This window comes from Phalacrocorax aristotelis, chromosome 9 (assembly GCF_949628215.1).
Source record: "Phalacrocorax aristotelis chromosome 9, bGulAri2.1, whole genome shotgun sequence".
Lineage (NCBI taxonomy): Eukaryota > Metazoa > Chordata > Aves > Suliformes > Phalacrocoracidae > Phalacrocorax > Phalacrocorax aristotelis.
The window spans coordinates 32,416,499-32,438,638 of NC_134284.1; the positions used below are offsets into that span (position 1 = coordinate 32,416,499).

The following is a 22,140-nucleotide window of genomic DNA, read 5'->3' on the forward strand; positions in this document are numbered from 1 at the left end:
TACCGTCACTGCATTTCCACTGGAGGTGTCCCAAATGCAGGTACGAGTGCACCTCCTCTGCCACAGAGCTGCCGTCAGGCCAGTGCTTCTCATAAACGTGGCGTGGACTGCACAAGTGCATGCCCTGAATTGGAGACCTCTCAAAAGCTTTCTCTAACCCTGCTGCACATGTTAAGTTTCCCTTGTCAAGGTGGCGGGAACCCGAGCTTGCAGGTCACGAGAGGGTGTGGTGAATGAGTGTCGAGCTCGTACAGGAGCCAGAGCCCTGCTCGGCAGTCGTGACGCTTGTCCCCTGTGCAAAGGGCTCCCCACTCGGACAGCGTGATACCCACGTCACTGAGGAGGCCCCAGGGCAATGCTGTGGGGCTCCCAGGGCTTGGTTTGCATATGGCTGCAAAGGCAGCCGCTTCAGGCTCCTTGTGGCCCACAGGCAGTGTGCACAGCTGTGGAGGGTGACAAATGATCCCGACGGGCCCAAGGCAGGAGCACAGAGAGGCTGGTGATCCTCAGTTACAGAATCAGTGAAACCAGAGCCCGCTGCATCAGCTCTTCTGCAAAATGCTCCCTGACTCTGTGGCAGCTGAGCCGTCAGCAGCTTATGCCCGTGTTCTTTGACAAAGCGATGCACAGGCACTCACCAACGCAGCGTTTGTGTGTTCACGAAGTGATTTGTTGGTATCTTTGCACCGGGTAAAGCTTTCAGAGGGAAGAGACTTTCTTGGATTGGGAGGGCAGTCACCGTCCAGGTGATATCTGGAGTATGTGTCGAAGCCTCCTTGCAACAGCCCCTTCAGCTGCATGGGGTCCCGCTCCCCAGAGCGTGCTTCTTCTGCGCAGGAAAGGCGCAGCAGCAATTCCCACTGCTGACGGAGCTGTGTGTTCTCCGTGTCCAGCGTGCTTGGTTCTGCAGGACCAGCTCCCCGGGGAGTGCCTCCACGCCTGGCCCTGTGCGTGAAGATGTGCACCTCTGCCATAGCACAGCTCTCTGGCCACGTCCCGCTGCTGGTAAGCCTGGCCTCTGCCTACTCGATGCTCAGGAAGGTGTCCGAGTCACCTTGCTGCACCCCAAACAGCATCTCAATCAGGAGGAGACTATCAGAAGCATCCACAACCCGGAGCTTGCAGGAGCGCCTGGAGGGCAGCACTGTGAGGCGGCTGTGTCGCGACCAAGGCAAAACCTGCCAGGCTGCACGTACCAATATCTGGAACCAGCGTGTGGTTTTCTCCACGTCTAGGTAGGGGCCGGTGCAGAGGGTGCCTAGCAGGCTGGGACCCTGATTTCTCCTCAGCTCCTCCTTGGGGTGGTGGAGGAAGCACAGCATGTCCTTCGCCAGCCGCTCCCTCGTGCAGGTACACACCAGCTCCACGCGGAGGCGGGAGTTCCTTGCCGGCATCTCCTCGTCAGTGCCCAGGTCGAGGTGGAAGGCGTGCCCACGGGGGGCCTGCAGGGGCACAAGCAGGCGGTAGACGGCGTCATCCTCACGGGGACTCCAGCCTTGGCAGAAACTGCCCTCCCCAATGGCTGGCATCAGTCGCGGCATGAAACTATTCCTGCAGAGTCTTTGGCAGGTACGCAGAAGTTCATCCACCAGCTCCTCCACCATGGCGAATGATTCTGGCACGTCCAGAAGGCGCTCCGCCAAAATTCTGCCCACATCCAGAGCAACACTGGGTTTTTCTTCTTGCTCCTGCCTGTGCCCCTTCTTTCTGCAACTGCCTTTCTTGCTGCATGTGTCGGTCTCATGGCTCCTTCTGCTGAGCCACCACCAGAGCCCAAAGTCATCGGCATCATCATTTCCTTCTTCTTCCTCCTGTGCCTCCTCCACCTGCTCCCTGTCACTGCTGGAGCTCTCCTCATCACTGGTGCCATCCTGCTCACGGCTCCTTTTGCTGAGCCACCACCAGAGCCCAAAAAGCAGGACCAGGACTCCAGCAATGGCCCGGAACTGCCACTGCTGCAAGGCAGCAAAGAGCAGGGCTCCCCAGGCCACGATGCATGGCTCTTGGCTCATCTGAACCTGGCTCCTCTGCCTCTGGCTGCTCTGCTCCTGGCTGCTCGGCTCCTGGCAGCTCTGCTCCAGCTCCTGCAGCAGCCGAGACATCTCCAGGCTCAGCAGCTGCGCGCGTTGCTGCATGCGCTCGCGCGTGGCCTCATCCAGCTCATCACCGACCTTCTGCGGGTACCAAATGGTCCCTAGCAGAACCCGGATGAGGAATTCTGTGGCAGCCATGGCCTGCGGGAGGAGGGAGAGAAGGGGTTGAGTGTGGCTGGAAGGGAGGGAGGTGGTGGCGGGGGGAGCTGGGGGCAGGTAGGAGAGGGGGCAAGGCAGCTGGGAGGCAGCAAGGCCTGCGCCCACCTGCGGCAGCGGCATCACCGTGCCCTGCCCAAGGCGCTCCCACGAGCGGCTGTGCCCTCAATGCAGGGTGAGAACCCACCCCACCGGGGGCGCGCGCTTCTGCCCCGGCCCTCGTCCAGCCCAGCCTCTGCCTGCGTGCGCACTCACCGCTGGCCCAGGCTGTACTGGGGCAGGGCGTCCTGCTGGCGCCCCTGATAACCGCCCCCATTGTGACTCGTCCCCTCTGCTGTCACAGGCGCCAGAGCGCATCACGGGCACGCCCGCCGGCCAGCCCCGCCCCTTGGCCCCACCCCGGAGCAGCAACTCACAGCTGCTTCAAGCATCCATAGCTTGACAGCCCAATGGCTCCCCTTACAAAGCAGACAAAAGACCCCTGAAACCCTCACCAAACCTAAGATCCCGTGACATGTGCCATGGATACTGTCAGTGGTTGAGCACAGCTGGGCACCAGGTCTCACCAAACTGCTCAATCATTGCCGCTCCACATCACTGCAGGAGGAGAAAATGACAACAAAATGCAGTGCTTTTCGATAAAGACAGGGAGATCACTCAGCAATTACCATCACTGGCAAAACAGTGACTCGATTAGGGGAAATTACTTCATTAATTTATTACTTTATTACCAACTACTTTATTACCAATCAACTGCATTACTGGAATCCCTAATGTATACGATGAACAAAGAAAGAGCCAGCACAGATCCCCAGATGAGCTATTAGTGGTGGCAGGTATACCCCTGAGGAAAAGGAGGTGCTGTTTACAGTCGCTAACACTGAGGCCAGGAGTCACCCAGCACTGGGCAGTTTTCTGTGCTAGGCTGCCTGGCACAGCGGCCCATACAGCTGAGCCGTCAGCAGCCGATGCCCATGTTCCCCGACAAAATGGTGCACAGATACTCGCAGATTCAGCGTTTGTTCAAAGACGTCATTTATGGGCACTTTTGCACACAGTAAAAGTTCCAAAGGAATGGACTCTCTCGAAGAGGGAAGGCGGTCGCTGTCGAGGTGGTACCGGAGACTCTGTCGCAAGCCTCCTTGCAACAGCCCCTTCAGCTGCATGGGGTCCCACTCCCCAGAGCGTGCTTTTGCTGTGCAGGAAAGGTGCGGCAGCAATTCCCAATACAGCAGGAGGAAAGTCATCTTTGTCACTACTGCAGTTGTCACCGGCTGCTGTGCTGGGGAGACCGTTGAGAGGAGAAAGCTGCTGATCTTGGCAGAGGGCTGCTGCACAGGGTTTGCCCTTTCCTTTCTGTGTCCCACATTCTCCCCTCTTTTTTCCCTGCAGTAGGAGGTCACTGTCTGCCGTTGGCTGTGAGCCCTGCAAACACAGCTCTGGAAGACCTCTTTCAGTTTCCATAGAAGAGCAGTCTCGTGAGCCGATCTTCCAGCTCATAGAAGTCGTGCAGTGCCTCAGCATGGGCGGCTGGATCCTGTGCCAGGTGCTGGAAGAGGTTGGGTGGCTCGGCCGCTTGTAAAGCTGGGGGCAAGACGATCTCCTGGGGCATGTTCTCATTGCCAAAGAAGAAGTGGTCAAGGCGTTTCTCCTCCAGGCAGCAGCGCAGGTATCGCATGATATCCTGCAGCCGCAGCAGGAAATCCCTCCTGCGCCAGCCTGACAGGGGTATGGTGGTCAGGAGGTGCATCACAGCTGTCTTCAAGGTATAGGTGGAAAAGCCTGTGCCCACCATGGCACGAGTGCAGAGCTGCAGGCATTTGAGGTGGAAGCTGTCACGCGGGACCTGCCGGGCCACGTGCCTGAAGAACTTCATCTCAGCCACAGCGTAGCTCTCCAGCCACGTCGTGCTTGGGGTGAGGATATCCTCTGTACTCTGGCTGCTCAGGAAGATGTCCGAGTCGCCTTGCTGCACACCCAACGTGATCTCAATAAAGAGGGTCCTCCTGGAGGCATTAGTCAGCTGCAGCTTGCAGGAGCAGCTGGAGGGCAGCACCTTCATATTGTAGCGACCGGACAGAGGCATCAGCATCCAGGCTGACCTCAGAAATTGCTGGAACCAGTGGGCAGTTTTCTGCACATCTAGGTAGGAGCCTGTGCAGAGGGTGTCTAGGAGGCTGGGGTCCTGATTCCTCCTCAGCTCCTCCTCGGGGTGGTGGAGGAAGCACAGCAAGTTCTCCACAAGCTACGCCCTCATGCAGGTGCACACCAGCTCCACGCGGATGCAGGAAACCTTCGCCGGCGGTTCCCCCACGGTGCTCAGCTCGAGCTGGAAGGTGTGCCCACGGGGGGCCTGCGGGGGCACGAGCAGGCAGTAGACAGCATCGTCCCCGTGGGGACTCCAACCTTCAAAGGCGCTGCCCACCTTGATGGCTGGCTGCAGCACTGGAGAGAAACTAGCTGACCATTGACCTTGGGAGACATGGAGGAGGTCACCCACCAGCTCCTCCACCACACGTCGCCGGTAGGCCAGGTTCTGCACTGGCCACTGGATGCGCTTTGCAAAAGTCCTACCCAGATCCCTGTCATCACCAGGACCTTCTCCATCACTTTCTTCCTCCTCCTGCTCCTCTTCCTGCTCCTCTTCTTCCTCCTGCTCCCTGTCACTGCTGGAGCTCTCCTCGTTGCTTAAGATCTGCTCGTCACTGCTGCCATCCTGTTCATGGCTCCTTTCCCTGAGCCACCACCAGGGCCCAGAAAGCAGGACCAGGACTCCAGCAATGGCCCAGAACTGTTGCTGCTGCAAGGCAGCAAAGAGCAGGGCTCCCCAGGCCACGCTGCTCGGCTCCTGGCCGCTCTGCTCCAGCTCCTGCAGCAGCCGAGACGTCTCCAGGCTCAGCAGCTGCGCACGTTGCTGCATGCGCTCGCGCGTGGCCTCGTCCAGCTCTTCGCTGGCTGTCTGTGGGTACCGGACGATGCAGTGCAGAACCAGAATGAGGAATTTTGTGGCAGCCATGGCCTGCAGGAGGAAAACCATGTCCCTTGGGCTGACGGGTGCTGGGCACGCGTTGGGGCTTCTTTAGCACTCAGACATATGGAGTTTGTTTGATGTGACAGTTGTCAAAGATCCTGCAAATCCTGGCCCATCTACCGTCACTGCATTTCCACTGGAGGTGTCCCAAATGCAGGTACGAGTGCACCTCCTCTGCCACAGAGCTGCCGTCAGGCCAGTGCTTCTCATAAACGTGGCGTGGACTGCACAAGTGCATGCCCTGAATTGGAGACCTCTCAAAAGCTTTCTCTAACCCTGCTGCACATGTTAAGTTTCCCTTGTCAAGGTGGCGGGAACCCGAGCTTGCAGGTCACGAGAGGGTGTGGTGAATGAGTGTCGAGCTCGTACAGGAGCCAGAGCCCTGCTCGGCAGTCGTGACGCTTGTCCCCTGTGCAAAGGGCTCCCCACTCGGACAGCGTGATACCCACGTCACTGAGGAGGCCCCAGGGCAATGCTGTGGGGCTCCCAGGGCTTGGTTTGCATATGGCTGCAAAGGCAGCCGCTTCAGGCTCCTTGTGGCCCACAGGCAGTGTGGACAGCTGTGGAGGGTGACAAATGATCCCGACGGGCCCAAGGCAGGAGCACAGAGAGGCTGGTGATCCTCAGTTACAGAATCAGTGAAACCAGAGCCCGCTGCATCAGCTCTTCTGCAAAATGCTCCCTGACTCTGTGGCAGCTGAGCCGTCAGCAGCTTATGCCCGTGTTCTTTGACAAAGCGATGCACAGGCACTCACCAACGCAGCGTTTGTGTGTTCACGAAGTGATTTGTTGGTATCTTTGCACCGGGTAAAGCTTTCAGAGGGAAGAGACTTTCTTGGATTGGGAGGGCAGTCACCGTCCAGGTGATATCTGGAGTATGTGTCGAAGCCTCCTTGCAACAGCCCCTTCAGCTGCATGGGGTCCCGCTCCCCAGAGCGTGCTTCTTCTGCGCAGGAAAGGCGCAGCAGCAATTCCCACTGCTGACGGAGCTGTGTGTTCTCCGTGTCCAGCGTGCTTGGTTCTGCAGGACCAGCTCCCCGGGGAGTGCCTCCACGCCTGGCCCTGTGCGTGAAGATGTGCACCTCTGCCATAGCACAGCTCTCTGGCCACGTCCCGCTGCTGGTAAGCCTGGCCTCTGCCTACTCGATGCTCAGGAAGGTGTCCGAGTCACCTTGCTGCACCCCAAACAGCATCTCAATCAGGAGGAGACTATCAGAAGCATCCACAACCCGGAGCTTGCAGGAGCGCCTGGAGGGCAGCACTGTGAGGCGGCTGTGTCGCGACCGAGGCAAAACCTGCCAGGCTGCACGTACCAATATCTGGAACCAGCGTGTGGTTTTCTCCATGTCTAGGTAGGGGCCGGTGCAGAGGGTGCCTAGCAGGCTGGGACCCTGATTTCTCCTCAGCTCCTTCACCTGCTCCCACCCCAGCCCACCCTCCCCCCTGCCCCCGGGGCACTCTAGGATCTCCGGAAAACTCTTATTGTGTTGTTGTCTTGGTCATAATGAGTTGGCCTCGAGCAACCTCTGTCCATTCCTGGGCTATGTGCTGCCTGAATGGTACATCAGGACCACCCTGAGATCACAGGATAGGCCCTATCTTAGAATCATAAAATCATAGAAACGTAGGATGTCGTGAGTTGGAAGGGACCCACAAGGACGATCCAATCCAACTCCTGTCCCTGCACAGGACAACCCCAAATTTACACCATATCTCTGAGGGCATTGTTCAAGTGTTTCCTGAATAGCATCAGGCTTGGTGCTGTGACTGCCTCCCTGGAGAACCTGTTCCAGTGCTCCACCACCCTCTGGATCTTTCTGTTATCTTGGTCATAAATGCCAGGCAATCTGTTTCCAGACCTGGACTATCTGCTCCCTGAATTGTGTACCAGAACTGTGGCCAGAATGTAAAATATTGACCAAAGCCAATGTCATGGTTTAGCCGGCAGCTCAGCCCCACACAGTCGCTCGCTCACTCCCCCACCGGTAGATGGGGGAGAGAATCAGAAGGGTAACGCCCGTGGGTTGGGATAAGAACAGTTTAATAATTAATATTAAAAGAAACAACAACAGAAATGCAATGTAAAGGAGAACAACGAGAGGCACAAAGCCCTGGGGGAGGGGGGAAGGGAGGGGAGAGGGGGAACGAACCGCCGGAACAAACCGCACGCGCCGCAGCCGCTCGCCGCCCGCTGACCTGACTCCGCGCAGCTCCCAAGCTGCAACCTGCCCCCCCTTAATATATTGGTCATGGTGTCACATGGTATGGAATGAACCTGCCATTGGCCAGTCGGGGTCAGCCGCCCCCACCATGGCCCTGCCCCTCCCAGCCCCCCCGCCACGCGGCAGAGCGCGGGAAGCTGGAAAGGTAGCCGACACCCCCCCTGACAGGGAGGAGAATTGACCCCTTCTCAGCCAAAACCAGCACAGCCAATCATTTTGATCCTGTAAATAGCGACCCAAAAGGGAGACCTTTTGAACTCTCCAGGACCACAGCAGGCTGTGTGACCCAGTATCTTACCGTGAGCTGGGATGCCTCTCAGGGTAGATTTTGCAAGGGTAAAGGATCGTCCATTGATGATTTTGTGAGGACTAAAAGGCCTGTTTTTGCAAGATTCACTGGCCATGTGTTGATGAATGCCAGCACGTACAAGTGACTGATTCATGAAACTCATGAAAAGGCAAGTTCTACACACAGGTTAACCTCAGGGTGTGTGTGTGTGCAATTTGACTATCTATCTATCTATCTATCTATCTATCTATCTATCTATCTATCTATCTATCTATCTATCCATTCATCCATTTATCTATCTATGTCTATTATCCCTATTCCCATAAGCTGTTGACAAAGTCTGAGACTAAGATTGGACCTAGCTGCACCTAGACTCCTCTGTGAAAGGAGTTTAGGAAGCAAGGGGGTCTATTCTGAATCTCGTGACTCAAGGGAGGGTCCTCCTTATCCCCTGTGTCCATGATTCCTCTGTGAATCGTTCTAACTTGAGCATAACTGGATTTTCCTTTGTGCACTTCTTCTATGTAAGTAATAGAGTGAACCTTGTCAGTCTCCAGTCTTTAACTGAGTCACGATCTTGACTGTAAAAAAACCCATCAAATTGCCATTTTAAATTGGCAATGTCTTTAAAATGGCCACAGGCCTTACCATTAGCTCTCTTGAGAATTAGAATTCAACCAAGATCCAAAGATGGTGTGAGCCCATATGAAATTTTGTGTGGCAAACCTTACCAAATTCCTCTCATCCCAGGGGATATGAAGGTAGCAGGGGAAACAGTTTTAAAAGTGCATTTGATTTCTTTAGGAAAAACTCTTGGAGCTCTCCAGAGATATATAGTGTTGACTAGATTGCTTGCCTTGGACACGCCTATACATCAGTATCAGCCAGGTGATCTCGTGTACACAAAGACCTGGAACTCTGAAGCAATGCAGGAGAAGTGGAAGCGAGCCTTCCAGGTACTGTTAACAACCTACACTGCAATCAAAGTAGAAGGAATGGAACCATGGTTACACTACATTTGAGTGAAGAAAGCACCATCATGGAAAATCGTCAATAGAGACCCTGAGACTGCTAAATTGACTTTAAAATATGTATAAGTTTTTCTGTAAATGAGTGTTTGTTTTGGTGTGGAAATTTTCCTGTAGGAGAAGAGGAGATAAGTGCAGAGGATCAAAAAAGGGGTGATGATTTTTATAAAATGACAGGGAGATGGGGATTGATGATGTTAATGATTGGCATTGTGGATACAAAGGATCTGGAAACTTCAACGGCAGAGCAAATAGTTGAGATTCCACAAAAGATGCCAGAGGAGAATCTGATGATTGGACTGATAAAAGAGTTTGCTAATTTGCAGAATGTAACTCAAATTATTGCATGCCTCCCAGTTCCAAGAGCTGTAGGTGAATCAATTCCATGGGGAATCCTGACAACAAATTTGAGTAGTGTGACCGACAATAATAGTTATTGTGAGCAAACCCCTGTTGTTGGGTGGACAGGTGATCCAGGAACAATGGTCCAGATGATCATCAACACAACTAAGGGATGTGAAAAGCAAACTAAGGAAAAGGAGGCAGTTCCAGGGGATTCAATATGGTCTATGGCTATCCTATACCAATTTCAGTACATAGCCAATGCCTCTTGGTGTTTTACTTGGGATGGAATGATTTTTTTGGCTTTCCCAGTTACTGAAAGAGGAAGCACCTCTCAGGAAAAGGAAATTATTGTACCCTGGTGGAATTGTAAAAAGATATATAAATGTAGCACAGTTAGTAAGGCAATACAAGGTGTTCCACCTCTAGCAGCTGCACTGAAGTATGGATGTTGGTGTAGGGGACTTAAAAATTATTTACAACTGACTAACACGTATAAGGCCAAGAAAGGGATGATATTGAACTCTAGAAAATCTACAATTCAGAGTCCAGGACACTTAGTTTGGGCAATGAGTGATGGGACCTGGTCCACCCACCTACTGGTGAATGGGAAAGTGAAACAAATTACCCTAGGGATGCCTATGTTATGTCCAATTTGGAAAAAGGCTCCCTTTAGAGGGAGTGCTGAAAACCTAGAATCAGTACGGACAAAAAGATCACAAGCTGATGATGCTGAATGGAATGAACCCTTTACAGGAGTAAGAACTGGATGGGCTTTGGAATCTTTACTAGCTCCCTTGTCAACCTACAGGAATAGGGCTTGGTTATATAAGCTAACTGGACAAGTAGAAAAGTTGGCTAGTGTAACCAAGAAAGGATTCAAACAATTAAATTTGCTATTACAGGCCACTTCACGAATGACATTGCAGAATAGGATGGCCTTAGATATGCTTTTGTTAAAAGAACATGGAGTCTGTGGATATCTGAGGGATAAGATAGATCATTGCTGCATCCATATCCCAAATGTAATGCAGGATGTCGAACATGATTTGAGTCCGTTAGGACAAGTAGAAAAAGATGCTCACAAAATTCAACTGGATATGCAGGAAAATTGGATTGTTAAGCTATTTAATGGACTGGGATGGAATCTCAGCTCTTGGGTAAAACCTATAATAAGCACGGTGTTGCTCTTGCTGGTCGTGGTTCTCATAATCCTCCTTGTCTATTCTTGTCTAAAGAGGGTTCTCGCAAAAGAGATGGCAATGAATCAAAAGGACACTCTTGCACTGGCAAATGGAAAATATGGTCCAGACAATTCTGGTAGGGAAATCCCTATCAAATAGCGGTTAACAGGCATTAATATTGTAGGGTAGGTAGAGGGAGTATATTAAGTATTAGTTTGTAGTGAAAGTGTTGAGAAAAATAATCTCAAAACTTTCAAAGGGAAGAAATGTCACCAAGAGAGTAGTGGTTTTGTTAGGCATTTTTTTGATCTGTACCTTAGTCTTTGAAACCAAGGTGATGGAACAACTAAAAACGCTAACATTATTGCTATGGGATAGTTAAAACACTAACACTATTGCTAAGCTACTACCTATGTATCCTATCCACTTTAACAATAGGTTGACCAGTGTTACACTGTAACTAAAGTAACCGGTTTGTGGTGTGTTTTAGAAACCTTGGTGAAGGGTGTCCTACCTTGCATACTTTACATTCCGCTTGGGCTATGGAGAAAGAAACAAATTACATTAGCAGTGGCATGCAGGCAAGAAGGGGTCAATCAAAGGACACTTGATACGACCACCAGAGAGCACTGGGGACCACCAGAGGCGCCCCTCAGCTTTTAAGGACGCATGCGTAATGACTATGTAAATATGATCATTAGTTGCGGAAAATTTGATGCACATGTATGTAACCATACAATATACGTTTTGATTGATGTAATCTGCGGTATGCACGTTAGGAGGAGGGATCCCCCGTGCAGCCGGCGCCGTGATTAAAGAACGCCTGCCTTTTAATGCTGCATTGGTGTTATGAGGTTTATTCCCGATTTTGGAGACAATGCTGTTTAGAATTATATAACCTAATACTGTGATCTATCTCAAAAATATTAATAAATCTTACATTGCTAAACAAAGCTGTGTAAAAGATCACATTCCTGACAATTTGGCATAGTCGGCAGTTTCCACAAGGCTTTATGTGCGACAATTTGGAGTAGTTGGCCATATCCACAAATCTGTATTTGCAACACACAGCTCTGTGCATGAAAAGCTCTTTCTCCTCTCAACGGTCTCCCCAGCGCAGCAGCCGGTGACAACTGCAGTAGTGACAAAGATGATTTTCCTCCTGCTGTATTGGGAATTGCTGCCGCACCTTTCCTGCACAGCAAAAGCACGCTCTGGGGAGTGGGACCCCATGCAGCTGAAGGGGCTGTTGCAAGGAGGCTTGCAACAGAGTCTCCGGTACCACCTCGACAGCGACCGCCTTCCCTCTTCGAGAGAGTCCATTCCTTTGGAACTTTTACTGTGTGCAAAAGTGCCCATAAATGACGTCTTTGAACAAACGCTGAATCTGCGAGTATCTGTGCACCATTTTGTCGGGCAACACGGGCATAGGCTGCTGACGGCTCAGCTGCCACAGAGTCAGGGAGCATTTTGCAGAAGAGCTGATGCAGCGGGCTCTGGTTTCACTGATTCTGTAACTGAGGATCACCAGCCTCTCTGTGCTCCTGCCTTGGGCCCGTCGGGATCATTTGTCACCCTCCACAGCTGTCCACACTGCCTGTGGGCCACAAGGAGCCTGAAGCGGCTGCCTTTGCAGCCATATGCAAACCAAGCCCTGGGAGCCCCACAGCATTGCCCTGGGGCCTCCTCAGTGACGTGGGTATCACGCTGTCCGAGTGGGGAGCCCTTTGCACAGGGGACAAGCGTCACGACTGCCGAGCAGGGCTCTGGCTCCTGTACGAGCTCGACACTCATTCACCACACCCTCTCGTGACCTGCAAGCTCGGGTTCCCGCCACCTTGACAAGGGAAACTTAACATGTGCAGCAGGGTTAGAGAAAGCTTTTGAGAGGTCTCCAATTCAGGGCATGCACTTGTGCAGTCCACGCCACGTTTATGAGAACTGACTATATCTGAGTGCTAAAGAAGCCCAGCCTTCTTGTTTTCATTCAGATGGTGCGGAACACGACCTGTTGTTCTATGACCAGATGGTAGCGCAAAGCTACCAGAAGCCTCCTCGCCTAATGACAGATCTTTGGAAAATGAAGTTAAAATCGAGATGAGGTGCTACCTCTGTGTCTTTCACAACAGTGGTTTTCACTCTCTGGCCTGACTTTTCCCCCTCAAAAGTTTGTTTTTCTGCAAAATGGCCATAATAACACTGCCGTTACCATACATCTTTGCTGGTTCAAAGCGGTAAAGCACATTGGCAAGAAGAGGAGCATGTTGTTTGAGTAAGATGTCCTATGTGAATTTTGCCATTTGAATAGATCCATGATATTCTTGTTTGGAGCTTTGCAACCCTCCAGCTTCAAAGAACAAGCTCTGAGCTACAGTTAATGACAGCGTGATGACCGCTCCTCATTAACCCGTTGCTTTTTTCTTGGAGCTTTGTGTACCTTTGAGCTTTTAAGCCAATGAAAACTCTTACCTAGCAGGTTCATCGAGCACCACATCTCTCCAGGAAGGAAGGCTGAGGGAGATCTAAGTGCTGGCTTCCACTATCCAGAGCCTGTCTTGCCTCGGGGATGCACAGTGAAAGAGAAAGTAAGGCAATGGTCACACATTGCACCAAGTGAGGTATGCCATGAAAGCAGGTAAGCCCTGGAAGAGGTAGCCAGAGAGGGTAGGGAACGTCCTGCTTTGGCAACGTTAAAAGTTCAGCTGGACAATACCCTGAACGACATGTCCTGACTTTGGTGTTAGCCCTGCTTTGAGTACTAAAGTACCGCTGCCTTGGACTTCTGGAGGGCAGACTTTGGCCTGTTTAGGGCACTGGTTGAGAGAGCCCCTTGAGAGGAAGTCCTGAAGGGAGTCCAGGAAGGCTGGGCATTCTTCAAGAAGGGAGTTTGCGGGTGCAGGAGCAGGCTGTCCCCATGTGCTGCAAGACGAACTGGCGGGGAAGACAACCAGCCTGGCTGAACAGAGAGCTTTTGCTGGCACTCAGGAAAATAGGGAGAGCTTACCACTTTTGGAAGAAGGGGCAGGAACTCGAGAAGAGTACAGGGATCTTGTTAGGTCATGCAGAGAGAAAATTAGAATGGCAAAAGCCCAGCCAGAACTCAGTCTAGCCACTGTTGTAAGAGATAACAAAAAATGTTTTTACAAATATGTTAACAACAAAGAGAGAACCAAAGAGAACCTCCATCCTCTATTAAATGTGGGGGAGGAACATTGCCACCAAGGATAAGGAAAATGCTGAGGTACTTAATGCCTTCTTTGCCTCAGTCTTTAATAGTCACACCAGATATCCCCATGGTATTCAGCCCCCTGAGCTGGTAGGCAGGGATGAGGTGCGGAATAAGCCCCCCATAATCCAGGAGGAAGCAGTTTACGACCTGCTGAGCCACCTGGACACTCACAAGCCTATGGGGCCGGATGGGATCCACCCAAGACTACTGAGGGAGCTGGCGGAGGAACTCGCCACTCTCCATCATTTACCAGCAGTCCTGGTTAACAGGGGAGGTCCCAGATGACTGGAGGCTTGCCAGTGTGACGCCCATCTACAAGAAGGGCTGGAAGGAGGATCAGGGAACTACAAGCCTGTCAGCTTGACCTCGGTAGCAGGGGAGGTTATGGAGTGGTTCACCTTGAGTGAGCTCACCAGGTAAGTGCAGGACAACCAGGGAATCAGGCCCAGCCAGCATGGCTTCATGAAAGGCATGTCCTGCCTCACCAACGTGATCTGCTTCTATGACCAGGTGACTCACCTAGTGGATGAGGGAGAGGCTGTGGATGTTGTCTACCTGGACATTAGCAAAGGCTTTGATACTGTCTCCCACGGCATCATCCTAGAGAAGCTGGCAGGCCATGGCTTAGACAGGTGTAGTCTTCACTGGGTAAAAAACTGGCTGGATGGCTGAGCCCAGAGAGTTGTGTTGAATGGAGCTAAATCCAGTTGGCAGCTGGTCACAGGCTGGGTTCCCCAGGGCTCAGTGTTGGGGCCAGTCTTGTTTATCAGTAATCTGGGAGAGGGGATCGAGTGCACCCCCAGTAATTTTGCAGATGACACCAAGTTGGGCAGGACCGTTGATCTGCTCGAGGGTAGTGTCACCAAAAGCCGGGAATAAAACTCATTAAGACCAGGCGTGTTAAAGAGGAGGATTACTTTATTTGGCACCAGCTGAATGGGGGATAATTCCTCCTAACATGCACACCTAGTCGAGTTCAATTTTGACATTTATACATGAAAGTTAACACACCATGCCTATCTAATACAGAATCATTGTCCTGACTGGGCGTCCCCTTCTTCCATTGGTCTGCATCTTCTTCGCTTAAGTTTAAAGCTACAGTGTGACTTTAATTCACTGCACATGCTCAAGAGGAGTTGGGGGGGGGGGGGCGGGGGGCAGGGTTCAGGGAGGGGGCAGGGATTGGTCCTTTCATCCCTCAACTGAGTCAGTGGTCACGATCTGCCCCTCCCGGAATTACCTTTCCCCCAGTTACTGTGACTCTCACTGGTTTTATTGTTTCATGATTGTGGATCCCTCTGTCTTCCTTGTGGAGAATGTTTCTTTCTGTTATCAGTCCCTGAAGTTTCTCTGCTCGTGAACCTTAAATTCCTTTCACAGGTTGGCTCATTGAGTCGTTTGTGTTTCTCAGGATGTGGGTTTAGGTTATTAACAGCTCGAGCTGCAAGTTTAACCCTTTAGTTATTTAAACAGTAGGAAGGCTCTACAGAGGGATCAGGACAGGCTGGATCGATGGGCCAAGGTCAACTGTATGAGGTTTAGCAAGGCTCAGTGCTGGGTCCTGCACCTGGGTCACAACAAACCCATGCAGCGCTACAGGCTTGGGGAAGAGTGGCTGGAAAGCTGCCCAGCGGAAAAGGACCTGGGGGTGCTGGTCGACAGCCGGCTGAACATGAGCCAGCAGTGTGCCCAGGTGGCCAAGAAGGCCAACAGCATCCTGGCTTGTATCAGCAGTAGTGTGGCCAGCAGGACTAGGGCAATGATCATCCCCCTGTACACAGCACTGGTGAGGCCGCACCTCAAATACTGTGCTCAGATTTGGGACCCTCACTGCAAGGAAGACATTGAGGTGCTGGAGCGTGTCCAAAGAAGAGGATTGAAGCTGGTGAAGGGTCTGGAGAACAAGTCTTATGAGAGGCAGATGAGGGAACTGGGGTTGTTTAGCCTGGAGCAGAGGAGGCTGAGGGGAGACCTTATCGCTCTCTACAGCTACCTGAAAGGAGGCTGTAGTGAGGTGGGTGTTGGTCTCTTCTCCCAAGTAACTAGTGACAGGATGAGAGGAAATGGTCTCAAGCTGCATCAGGGGAGAGTTAGATTGGATATTAGGAAAAATGTCTTTACTGAAAGAGTGGCTAAGCGTTGGAACAGGCTGCCCAGAGAGGTGGTTGCGTCACCGTCTCTGGAGGTGTTCAAAAAATGTACAGATCCGTGGCACTTTGGGATATGGTTTAGGAGGCCTGGGCGTGTTGGGTTGATGGTTGGACTTGATCTTAAGGGTCTTTTCCAACCTTAATGGTTCTATGGTTCTGTGATTCATAAGACCTCCAGAGTCTCTCCCAACTCAGATTCTCTCTGTTACTCTGACTGTGACGGTGAGGACCAAATGGCCTTGGTGACCTTGTTGTGCAGGTGAGAGACCTTATATGCAGGTGTTTCCATTGCTCTGGAGGCGTTCAGGTGCAACTATCAGTAACGAAAGCATTGTCCAAAGATTGTTGAAGGGGCACTGCTGATGGTGGGGGGAGTCTTTTCTTTGATTTTGTCAACAGCATGGATGAGCTTGTATAAAACTGCATTACTGGAATCCCTAATGTATACGATATAATTTCCCTTGCCCCCCGGGTTTGCCTATGTTGCAGCGATTGATTGTGCGTTAGCCTGTGTCCACCGCAGAGCGTATGTCCCTTCCTTGTCGTACCAAGTCACAGTATTATTAGATACATTTCTCCACGTCTGTGCCCACACGGAAGCTAAGTTTGTTGTGTGTACTCCCCACGGCACGGGTGGTACAGCCGTTGGATTATTATCCATTATTGCCTTTTCATGTAGGCAGCGATGAAGTTGCAATTAGAAATCCAAGAGCGATCGAAGGAGACTTCAGGGCCTTGGGACGACTGGCTAAGGGATCAGGAGCACAAGCAGTGTTTTCCTCTGGTGAAGGGTCCGGAGCACAACTCTTATGAGGAGCAGCTGAAGGAGCTGGGGTTGTTTAGCCTGGAGAAAAGGAGGCTGAGGGGAGGCGTTATCGCTCTCTACAGCTACCTGAAACGAGGCTGCGGCGAGGTGGGTGTACGTCTCTTCTCCCAGGTAACAAGTGATAGGTCAAGAGGAAATGGCCTCGAGGTGTGCCAGGGAGCTCTAGACTGGATATTGGGAGAAACGTCTTCACCAGAAGGGCTGTCTAGCATTGGAACAGGCTGCCCAGGGAAGTGGCTGAGCCACCGTGTCTGGAGGTACTTAAAAGGCAACGTCTTTAGCGAGGCCTGTTGTGACAGGACAAGGGGTAACGGTTTGAAACTGGAGGAGGGTAGATTTAGACTGGATATAAGGAAAAAGCTTTTTACTATGAGTGTGGCGAAACAGTGGAACAGGTTGCCCAGAGAGGTGGTAGATGCCCCACCCCTGGAAACATTCAAGGTCAGGTTGGACGGGGCGCCGAGCAACCTGACCCAGTGGAAGATGTGTGGAATAATCGGTGGGGGTGACTTAGAAATTAAACTTATGTTTTTAGAAAAGGTACAGCATGGAAGAGTCTTGCAGGGTAGCGTGCGGCTGACAGGTGAGCAATCCATTCCATGGAAGTCCCCTAGGCTCGTAACCTTAGATGTCAGCGATGCCAGGAGAACTTGGTGTTCTGACTCTAGGAGGATTTGTCCGGAGGAGGGTGGAACGGTGTGGAGACACCATGGCCAGGCTCCGTGACCACGGAGCTGGTACACTGCACGTTTGCCCAGGCTCCGTGACCATGGAGCTGGTACACTGCACGTTTGCTACCCTGAGCCAACAGTCTGTCATGGTTTTGACAAAATGCTGTCCTTTTTATCATTATAATACCAAAACACACCTCCGTCCCAAAAGCTACTGATACAAAAGTTTGCGGATACTATCCTTCAAAGTCCGAGCCTCCCCGTAAGAGGAAGCGGAGTATCCAGAAAGTTCCCAAAATAAAACTCAATAGCAACAAAGTCACTATTAAGCAGGCATTCTTTATTACAGCGCTGGGCAGCACTGGGGATTGCTCCACCATGAGTGCTCCAGTGATTCGGTAAACTTCCAAAGATTATTATGCTATAAAGTCATGCATAGTCATAAGGTTCCCGAGGATTCATTAACGTATGTAAAAGTTCAATCCGCGTGCATAGTTGTCTTTTTAGTGGTCTTCGGGGGTCCTCCAGTGGTCTCCGATGGTCTTCCTCACCTGTCCGATGGTTGAACTTTGGGTTTCCTTTGCCTATATATAGTCATTGAATGATCTCATCAGTCCTTTGGCCTTGGACTATCACAAGAGGCTGATGCTTATCTCGGCACTGATGTCCCGAGTCTATGTTATCGACGAATTTACGAGCTTATTCAAGGTCCTTTTAATCCTATCAGGCACCAAGTGGCATTCTTCAAATACCTAACACTGTCTTTGCAAGGGAGGAAGCCACAAGACAAGAAGGATGCCTACAATTAGGTCTGAGTCAGGGACTGTCAGGGGTTTAGTCCTTTCACTACCTGCCTCTAAGATGTAACCACCCCTCACTGGGCAAAGCAAGGGAACTTTACACCAATCATAATAAAGGTGCGTATGACTAGAGTCACTCAAGCTCCACCTGAAAGGTAAAAAATAGTATAAATTAGGTTAAGAGAAAAAGGGTGTTGGGGAAGATACCATCGCGTACCACTCTGACTGATGTGCTGAGTACAGCGGAGCACGTCTGAAATATCTTTACGCTAATGCGCACAGCAGGAGGAATGAAGAAGACGAGCTAGAAGCTTTGGCCCAGTCCCAGAGCTAGAACGTCATCGGCGTACGCAAAAGCTGGTGGGATGAGTCCTGTGACTGGTGTGCTGTGACGTGACAGACGCTTACGGGCTCTTCAGGAGAGAGAGGCAGGGCAGGCGAGGGGGAGGGGTTGATTCAGGGAATACATAGTTAAACGTCACCAATGCAATCTAGTAAGGCGCCTCAGGCAAGAATGCACCCAAGGATGTAATCTTCCCAAGCCTGATGGGGAACATCCTGGGGGGGATGCAAACAACCTAGCAGCAGGTGCCAGTCAAAACCAAGACAAAAGGAGCTAAGGACATCTCCATCTAGATAAGAGTCAGAACACCCGTTGAAACCAACACCCCTTGCAATACACTGGCAAGATTACTGGATGGGCCAACTCATGACCATATGTGGAAGAAGGGACTTAAAATGCATGCGTAATTAAGAGGCAAGTATTATAATTAGTGCCAGGAAATCTGATGCGTATGTATATAACTGAGCAATATAAGCTTTGTCCATCAGGACTTGCGGTGTGCAAGTCAGGGGGAGCGATCCCCCTTGCACCCAGGGCTGCAATAAACCTACCTGCTTTATAACTCTCCGTGAGTTGTAGAGTTTGTTTCCGCGCCTCAGGGTAGCACTGGGTGGAAAGGAGGGGCTGGACTGTACACAGGGCTTGCAGCTGGGGACGGCATGGTTGAGAGCCGCCGCCTAAGGGTGAAGGGGAAAGCAAATAAAGCGGATGCTTTTGTGGCAGCCTACCACTGACCATCCAGCCAGGGCGATGCCACCGATGAATTATTGGACTAGGAAGTAAGGGATATCTCTGGATCAACTGCCCTCTTCCTTATGGGTGGTTTTAACTTCCCAGGCGTCAACTGGGAATATCGTACAGTGGACGCAAACAGGTCCAGGAAATTCCTGAAGCACACTGAAGATAACTTCTTGGTGCAGGTGCTAAGGGGGCCGACCAGGAAAGGTGCCCTCCTAGATGTGTTGCTTGTAAAGAAAGAGGGACTGGTGGGCAACGTGGTGATTGGTGGCTGTCTTGGTCACAGTGACCACAAAGTAACGGAGTTCCCAGGCGTTGGCGATAGGGGAAAGCTGCCAGCAGAACTTGGAGCCTGGATGCGGGGAGAGCTGACTTGGGGCTGCTGAAGCAGCTAGTTAGTAAGGTTCCCTGGGAATCTGCTTTCACGGGTATTGGCTGTCCATGGATGCTGGCCACTTTGTAAGAGCCATCTCTTAAGAGCGCAGGAGCAGGCAATTCCAAGGTGTCAGAAGTCAAGCAAGTGGGGCAGAGGGCCGGCTTGGCTGAACAGGGATCCTCTTCAAGAACATAGGTGGAGAAGGAAAGTGTACGGACACTGGAAGCAAGGAAAGAGAGGCGACACGGGAAGACGACAGAGATGGGGCTTGCCACTGTAGGGGGCAAATCTGTGCAGCCAAAGCTCGGTTAGAGTTCAAGCTGGCCAGCACTAGGACATGAGGAAATGGACTGACGCTGCATCAGGGGAATTTCAGATTGGACATTAGGAAAAGGTTCTTCACTAAGAGGGTGGCTGGTCGCTGGAACAGGCTCCCCGGGGAAGCGGTCACGGCATCAAGCCTGCCAGAGTTCAAGGGGCATCTGGATGATGCTCTTAGTCATATGACTTAGTTTTAGGTAGCCCTGCAAGGAGCAGGGAGTTGGACACAATGATCCTTATGGGTCCCTTCCAACTTGAGCTATTCTATGGCTCTTTGATAATAATCTGAGGGCCGCTGTACAAGGCTTGCAGGTTTCCTGGTAACCCAAGCCACAGGGAGGTGAATGCTTCCTGAAAAGGCAGGTCTGCTCAGCAGAACAGGGCAGTAGTGAACGGATTCTTTGTTTTGCTTTACCTGGCCACGTAGCTTTTGCTGCTAAACTGGCCTCTCTCAACCCACAAGTCTTCCCCCTTTCACCCTGCACATGCACTCAGCCTGCCCACTGTTGGCAAGGGATTGAGCAGCTGCGTGATGCCAAGCCGCCTACTAGGATTAGCCCGCACCACCTGGGAAGGCAAGGCCCAATGAATCACTGAAACCAGAGGGCACTGCACCCGCTCTTCTGCAAAATGTTGGCCGACTGTGTGGCAGCTGAGCTGTCAGCACCCCATGCCCACGTTCCCCAGCAAAGTGATGCATGGAACCTCAGGGACGCAGCGCTTGTGTGTTCAACAAGTGATTTATTGGCATTTTGGCACCTCTGCCATAGCACAGCTCTCTGGCCACGTCCCGCTGCTGGTAAGCCTGGCCTCTGCCTACTCGATGCTCAGGAAGGTGTCCGAGTCACCTTGCTGCACCCCAAACAGCATCTCAATCAGGAGGAGACTATCAGAAGCATCCACAACCCGGAGCTTGCAGGAGCGCCTGGAGGGCAGCACTGTGAGGCGGCTGTGTCGCGACCGAGGCAAAACCTGCCAGGCTGCACGTACCAATATCTGGAACCAGCGCGTGGTTTTCTCCACGTCTAGGTAGGGGCCGGTGCAGAGGGTGCCTAGCAGGCTGGGACCCTGATTTCTCCTCAGCTCCTCCTTGGGGTGGTGGAGGAAGCACAGCATGTCCTTCACCAGCCGCTCCCTCGTGCAGGTACACACCAGCTCCACGCGGAGGCGGGAGTTCCTTGCCGGCATCTCCTCGTCAGTGCCCAGCTCGAGGTGGAAGGTGTGCCCGCGGGGGGCCTGCAGGGGCACAAGCAGGCGGTAGACGGCGTCATCCTCACGGGGACTCCAGCCTTGGCAGAAACTGCCCTCCCCAATGGCTGGCATCAGTCGCGGCATGAAACTATTCCTGTAGAGTCTTCGGCAGGTACGCAGAAGTTCATCCACCAGTTCCTCCACCATGACGAATGATTCTGGCACGTCCAGAAGGCGCTCCGCCAAAATTCTGCCCACATCCAGAGCAACACTGGGTTTTTCTTCTTGCTCCTGCCTGTGCCCCTTCTTTCTGCAACTGCCTTTCTTGCTGCATGTGTCGGTCTCATGGCTCCTTCTGCTGAGCCACCACCAGAGCCCAAAGAGCAGGACCAGGACTCCAGCAATGGCCCAGAACTGCCACTGCTGCAAGGCAGCAAAGAGCAGGGCTCCCCAGGCCAAGTTGCTCTGCTCCTGGCTGCTCTGCTCCAGCTCCTGCAGCAGCCGAGACATCTCCAAGCTCAGCAGCCGTGCACGTTGCTGCATGCGCTCGCGCGTGGCCTCATCCAGCTCATAACGAACCTTCTGCGGGTACCAAATGGTCCCTAGCAGAACCCGGATGAGGAATTCTGTGGCAGCCATGGCCTGCGGGAGGAGGGAGAGAAGGGGTTGAGTGTGGCTGGAAGGGAGGGAGGTGGTGGCGGGGGGAGCTGGGGGCAGGTAGGAGAGGGGGCAAGGCAGCTGGGAGGCAGCAAGGCCTGCGCCCGCCCGCGGCAGCGGCATCACCATCACCGTGCCCTGCCCAAGGCGCTCCCACGAGCGGCCGTGCCCTCGATGCAGGGTGAGAACCCACCCCACCGGGGGCGCGCGCTTCTGCCCTGGCCCTCGTCCAGCCCAGCCTCTGCCTGCGTGCGCACTCACCGCTGGCCCAGGCTGTACTGGGGCAGGGCGTCCTGCTGGCGCCCCTTATAACCGCCCCCATTGTGACTCGTCCCCTCTGCTGTCACAGGCGCCAGAGCGCATCACGGGCACGCCCGCCGGCCAGCCCCGCCCCTCGGCCCCACCCCGGAGCAGCAACTCACAGCTCCCCAGGCAGCCAGAGCCCTGACAGCCAGAAAGCGCAGACCCACCCGGCAGGACAAGGCCGGGTGAC

The 22,140-nt window shown here is 52.6% G+C and overlaps 3 protein-coding genes and 1 pseudogene across 3 annotated transcripts; 1 reads left to right on the top strand and 3 right to left on the bottom strand.

Moving 5' to 3' along the window:
* The window catches only part of LOC142062143 (inositol 1,4,5-trisphosphate receptor-interacting protein-like 1), a 54,558-nt pseudogene that overhangs the window by 26,654 nt on the left and 5,764 nt on the right, over positions 1-22,140 (top strand).
* On the bottom strand, positions 813-3,415 carry LOC142062287 (uncharacterized). The gene is given in 4 exon segments (XM_075104465.1): positions 813-2,298; positions 2,300-2,352; positions 2,354-2,413; positions 3,254-3,415. Coding segments are annotated over 4 exon segments (1,551 nt in total). The 3' UTR covers positions 813-1,022.
* On the bottom strand, positions 3,212-5,265 carry LOC142062142 (inositol 1,4,5-trisphosphate receptor-interacting protein-like 1). Its single transcript, XM_075104197.1, is given in 1 exon segment — positions 3,212-5,265. A coding segment is annotated over 1 exon segment (1,563 nt). The 3' UTR covers positions 3,212-3,702.
* On the bottom strand, positions 20,562-21,682 carry LOC142061721 (inositol 1,4,5-trisphosphate receptor-interacting protein-like 1). The gene has a single exon (XM_075103092.1). It carries the CDS (start codon positions 21,627-21,629, stop codon positions 20,616-20,618), a length of 1,014 nt encoding a protein of 337 aa, XP_074959193.1. The 5' UTR covers positions 21,630-21,682; the 3' UTR covers positions 20,562-20,615.

Bases quoted from the DNA above. Each gene is read 5' to 3' on its own strand.
- LOC142061721 (XM_075103092.1), bottom strand. From the start codon at position 21,629: ATGGCTGCCACAGAATTCCTCATCCGGGTTCTGCTAGGGACCATTTGG.